At 42.1% G+C, this 5,899-nt stretch overlaps 1 protein-coding gene across 1 annotated transcript in view; it reads left to right on the forward strand.

The window, feature by feature from the left end:
• LOC124040057 (protein kinase C epsilon type-like) overlaps positions 1–1,106 on the forward strand; it is a 22,085-nt gene extending 20,979 nt beyond the window's left edge. Inside the window, exon 16 of the mRNA XM_046356829.1 lies at positions 1–1,106. This exon is cut by the window's left edge and continues 26 nt beyond it. Within this exon, the coding sequence (XP_046212785.1) occupies positions 1–118 (118 nt within the window). The 3' untranslated portion in view covers positions 119–1,106.
• Positions 1,107–5,899: the final 4,793 nt, after the last annotated feature.

A 5,899-nucleotide genomic window follows, 5' to 3' on the forward strand; every position in this document is an offset into this window, starting at 1 on the left:
TGACCAGGACTTCACCAGAGAAGACCCCGTGTTAACTCCCACAGACGAGGCTGTTATCAGGCAGATCAACCAGGAGGACTTTAAAGGCTTCTCTTTCTGTGCAGAGATACAGACTTGAGAACTCTACGGTTTAGGTGTGTTGTATAAAGCTTGTGTTGATTGGTTACAAAGTGTTGTGTCTGTAGAGAAGTCTGAAGCATGGACCGGTGCTACTGGTTACTATTATTATTACTGTCCACTGTAGTGAGAAAAACTATACCTTGGGTCAAGTACATCTGTCAAATACATTCGTAAAATACCTGTGTTGTGCTTTATTTGGTTTGTCTGGTACAAAGGAACCAATAGAATAGTCCCAAAATTGCAAACTCCAATGTGAAAGAAACGCACCGCCTGACCCTGATTATATATATTTTATCGGTGTGTTTATTTCTTGGCTGGATATGTATTGTATTGTTTATTTTCTTGACTGGCAATGTATTTGATTGGTTAATATTGTTTTGTTTGTACAGTTTGTTTCATTTGCTTATGCGTCAGCGTCCCACTGGTTCATTTCAACTACTTTCACCCAATCAGAGATGAGTAGTCCTCAATGTAGTACAGACTACCTCACTCTCACACTCCGTGTGTGTGTGTGTGCGTGTGCGTGTGTGTGTGTGTGCGTTTGTGTGTGTGTGTGCGTGTGTGACTTTCATTCCCATAGTACCCCCCCTACTCCCAGAAGCCATTTCTCGCCAAAACGACTTTTAGTTCCTGCTGCTTTTCTACTGATATTTCCTTTTTATGTTCTGTTTTGTAAATTGTCAACAGTAGCTAGTGGAGGGAATCGCACCCTTCCCTATATAGTGCACTACTTTATGTACACACACAGGTTACACACACACACACATCCACACACTCTCTAAGAATAATTGTGTATAGTGTACAGTGTTAAATACAGAGGTGGTTCATATAGCAGGCCTGTTAGAGGCGATGTAGTGATGCTATGTGCACCCCGGGGTGAAATTGTTCCTGGTCACACTATTTCACTGTGCCAAATGTAGTGTAACAGCAGGAGGGGTGTTGGTTTGTCTGTCTGCTTATAATAAATACTCAACTGTCAACATGAATCTACCTCTCTCCCGCTCTCTCTAACTGAGCTGTGTGTGTGTGTGTTTAAAGGTGCTGCACAGTGGTAATAAATTCCACATAAGATAATTTCTGAGTAACAATAACATCCCTTACACCGAGTGCACAAAACATTAGGAACACGTGATCTTTCCATGACAGACTGACCAGGTGAAAGCTATGATCCCTTAATGATGTCACTTGTTAAATCCACTTCAATCAGTGTTGATGAAGGGGAGGAGACAGGTTAAATAAGGATTTTTCAGCCTTGAGACAACTGAGACGTGGATTGTGTTTGTGTGCCATTCAGATGGGGAATGGGCATGACAGACATTGAACTGCTTTTGAAGGGTGTATGGTAGCAGGTGCCAAGCGGACTGGTTTGCGTCAAGATCTGCAACACTGCTGTTTTTGATGCTCAACAGTTTCCCGTGTGTATCAATAATGGTCCACCACCCAAAGGACATCCAGCCAACTTGACTGTGGGAAGCATTGGAGTCAACGTGGGCCAGCATCCTTCTGGAACGCATTAGTCACCTTATAGAGTCCATGCCCCGACGAATTGAAGCTGTTTTGAGGGCAAAAGGGCGGGGTACAACTCAATATTAGGAAGTTGTTCTCAATGTTTGTGCAAACCACAATATGAAGCAAATGGATCCTTTGCCATTTTCTTGTGTAAGTAGCACTGGAATTGTTGTGTACAAGGAATTACATTTGTGGTTATGATGATGTTAGACAGTTCTACTAATCTCTGGTCCTCAATAGTACAATATGACACAGGTTGTGTCATATTCTGCCACCGCAGCCCAAAGGACCCACACTGGTTGAATCAACGTTGTTTCCACGTGATTTCAATGAAATTACGCTGAACCAACGTGGAATAGACGTTGAATTGCCCAGTGGGGAAGTTATCAGAGGGATATTAGCTTAACTAATATGGTAGAAGGTAGAGCTGTTGGGCTCTGCGGGGCATGTGAGGACATGAAAAAGACACCCATGATTCAACAAAACATGGTAGAGTCTGGGGAAATGACCGTTTTTAGCAACGTACATCAAACCACAGACAGACAGCTCCCTGTTTTCATCTGCAGCACGCCACCAAGCCCATCATACAGGAAACTGTTTCCCTGACTGGTACACTGGCACGAAAGGACATTTGCATGATACAGAACACAAAGAGATGATTAATAGAGAGAGAGGGGGAGATGTAGTGATGCAAAGTAAAGGAGTGATGGACATTTCAGAAGCTAGACCGAGAAATAGTTGTTCCATTTCTGCAGAGAACCCGCCTGAATAGATGCACAACGTTCAGTTCAACACGTTTTGAACATGTCCGTGCCTGAAGTGTCCTGAGCTCTACGATGGCGACACCTGCTCCTGTCCCCGAGCTGCCACGGGATACTCTGAAGGAGCATTTCACACACATGGCTGGACATTTCACTGGTACCTGACTCAGAACGTACCAGATGGCTTTCATCTCATCCCCAAGGGCCATCTGGAGAACGCCGACAGGCAAGACACCGCGGATACCATGGTGAACTCCCACGGCCACGATGGAGCTATGACGATCTCCCGGGAAATCATGAAGATGAATCAGAAGTGAATGGCAGATCACCAAGGTGGGTATATCATATTCTTTCACTCCTGCACTCCTTCAATCTGTTCCTGTAAAGACTGAGGACAACGGTAAGACAGATAGAATGGGGTGTTTGGCAGTCTGTAGATCTGTATGGAGAAGGTTGTTCGGGCAGTGGTAAGAACAGGGAAACGCTTTGGAACTGAAGTTGATTTTGGTATGAGGAACCACAAGATTGCAACGTTGTCCAGTAACCTGTATTTAGAGAGCGCACGATCAAACAGCCCTTGTCGTGGCAATTTCCTGTATTACCAAATGAGGAGAGTTACAAACCACACACCAGTCAGAGTTATACTTAAACTTCATCTTTAATAATATGAGCTTTACCATAGCCCTTTTTGATTCTCAGATCAATTCTGTGTCAATAATGAATTCTGAGTGCCTACAAAAGAATACAAAGATCTTCTATAGCCAAGATACACCCCTCTCAACTTACATGACGAACCACAGATGTTAGGAACAGTTCACAAAGGAAGACTTTTACTTGAGAGCGGAGTATCCCATAGCCAGATAGCATTCGCTATAAATTATCGTTCAGTTTGGTCTCTAAGACGAGGTTCAAATCTCGTTCCTGGTACTTCATAGTACAAAAACATTACCTCCAAGGCATAACTCAATTGTCAATTCTAGATACTCCCATCTCAAGTAAATCCCCTCTTGACCCCACTCCTGGACAAGCTCACTGAGGGGAGTGACTTGCGCACAGACATTGTGGAGAAAAGTAATTGGTTCCCCCTTAATCACGCCATCCCTTCACATGGTTTAACAGATACATTCACATATGAAGACAATGTTCCATTCTGTCCTCTTCCCTTTCTGATAATCTGAATAGCATGAGTGACATACTAAAGACAAGCCTCTGGGCCCCAAATGACTGAGCCCCAAGTGACTGAGCCCCAGCTGAGAAAAAGTGCAACTGCCAACACTATAGTCCAAAAGGATACATTCTAATGACAAGTATCTCACATAAGCATATTTTGTAAATAAAACATCTTATTTATCTATGTTACCCAACTAATTGTGATTCATCCGCCACACCCTAAACCTGCATTATTATACTGCAGTCTCGAAACAGTTTCAGTTTGAGTGGAATATTTACAGGATAATCCACAGAACCATCTGTTACATACACAGGAACCTTTTTATACTGTGTTTGTCACTTGTTTATTTTAATTGATGAGCGAATCTAGAGGTGCCAACTTTTGTATTATTATGATGATTTAAAAATATATATTTCAACCCAACAGGAATGACACACGTTTTAACATTTTTATTTATTTACAGCTTTTCTGCTACATGTACATACATTTTACATACACATTTTACATACATGGAGAGGTGCCAACTAAAACTCAATCTGAAAAGGAGGTTCTACTGTGTGTTTGAAGCCTGTTTTGCATGTCACACCTGTCACATATCAGTTTGCAAACAATGTCTGAAAAAAATAATTGCGTTAATAAAGCTGCATACTAACATGGTCTCTTTTTTTGTGTTTTTTGTTTCAGTAAGGCAGCTCCAAAATGCAGGTGTTTCAGCCTAGCTCAGTGCTTTCTGTTGTGGTGGGGCACCCAAAGGGAAATACGGAGTGTAGGGGTTGGTAATGTTCTCTAGTTGCGCTGTGATTGGCTCAGTGTTCTGTCACTCATGGGGAGACTACGTCACCGCAAAATCTATGGGGAGAGCTCGAAAATTCAAGCCCCTTGGGGGCTGCCTTAAATTTACATTAGAAGTGTCCATCCAAGAAGGCTCAAGGTCATTGGCTACAAATAAAATTACGTCAAATCACATTATATCTACCATAGCTTTGATTGGACTGATCATGTCAAAATCTTAGTTAGAAAGCCCCTCATAACTTAGCCTATTGTTCTGACTTGGTGGTGCACATGTAGCCTATAGCCTGTTTTATAGAAATGACATTTAATATTGAAAGAGCTTTCACTGTCTGCTCATATACCCACTTTATTTATCCTACTTGGTGTACAGAGAGAATATTGTAAGAATGGCCCATGTTCTGAATTATGTCGCTGTACATTTCAAAAGTGCTGAACAAATAGTTATATTGACTACGTCCATCTTAGCTCGCTCATTAATGTCTTAATCAAAATGACGGATTGCCTCTTATCCGCTCATCGTTCCCTTATGCCATAGTTTGCACATGTCAATTGTCAGTAGAATCCACATTTGTTTAAGCAAGTCAGCCATACCTGCTATGTTTTAAAAAAAGGCAGTAAATAAGGCTAAATTAACTATTTCGCTGCCAGACAAGGCTCCCCCAACAAATCGCCACTGGTTGTCGTGGAAATTTCCTGTATTACTAAATAAGGAGAGTTACAAACCACACACCAGTCAGAGCAACTGAGATCTTTTATAGCAAAGATCCACCCCCCACAGATCTTAGGAACTTCACAAAGTGCCTTTTACTTGAAAGAGGAGTATCCCATAGCCAGATAGCATTAGCTATAAATTATTGTTCAGTTTGGTCTCCTAAACCGAGATTGTAATCTCGTTCCTGGTACTTCTTAGTACCAAAACATTACCTCATCCAATGCCATATATCAATTGTCAATTCTAGATACTCCCATCTCAAATACACGCCCTCCTGGATATACTCACAGAGGGGAGTGACTGGTACAGAGACATTGTGGAGCCCTTCACACGGTTTAACTGATACGTTGGAAGACACTGTTCAATTCTGACTTCTCCCTTTCTGATATTCTGGACTGAGCTGAAGGAAAAGCCCATCAAGATCCACAGTTGACATTTCCTCTTTCTTTTCCACAGCTGAATTTGATGAGCTTCTCTACTGATTTTTAAGGAAACAAAAGAATCAGAGATATCAAACTACAAGAAGTATCAGGTTTTATTTGTGTTCGGTGGTCTGGATGAGTGTCGACTTCCTCTAGACTTCCACAACAATGACGTATTGTTTGATAGAACCGAGTCAACCTCAGTGGACGTACTCCTAACAAACCTCTGCTTCCCTCTGCTCAACGTTGGATAACCTTCCGACTTGCAGCAGACAATCAGATCCCTTCCTGAGTGTGTTGACCAGATGACAGAGGTAAGAGGGTTCAATGACCCACAAAAGGGGGAGTACTTCAGGAAGAGAATCAGTGATGAGAACCTGGTCAGCAGTATTATCACACACATAAAGACATC

This window comes from Oncorhynchus gorbuscha, linkage group LG07 (genome assembly GCF_021184085.1).
Source record: "Oncorhynchus gorbuscha isolate QuinsamMale2020 ecotype Even-year linkage group LG07, OgorEven_v1.0, whole genome shotgun sequence".
NCBI classification, from domain to species: domain Eukaryota; kingdom Metazoa; phylum Chordata; class Actinopteri; order Salmoniformes; family Salmonidae; genus Oncorhynchus; species Oncorhynchus gorbuscha.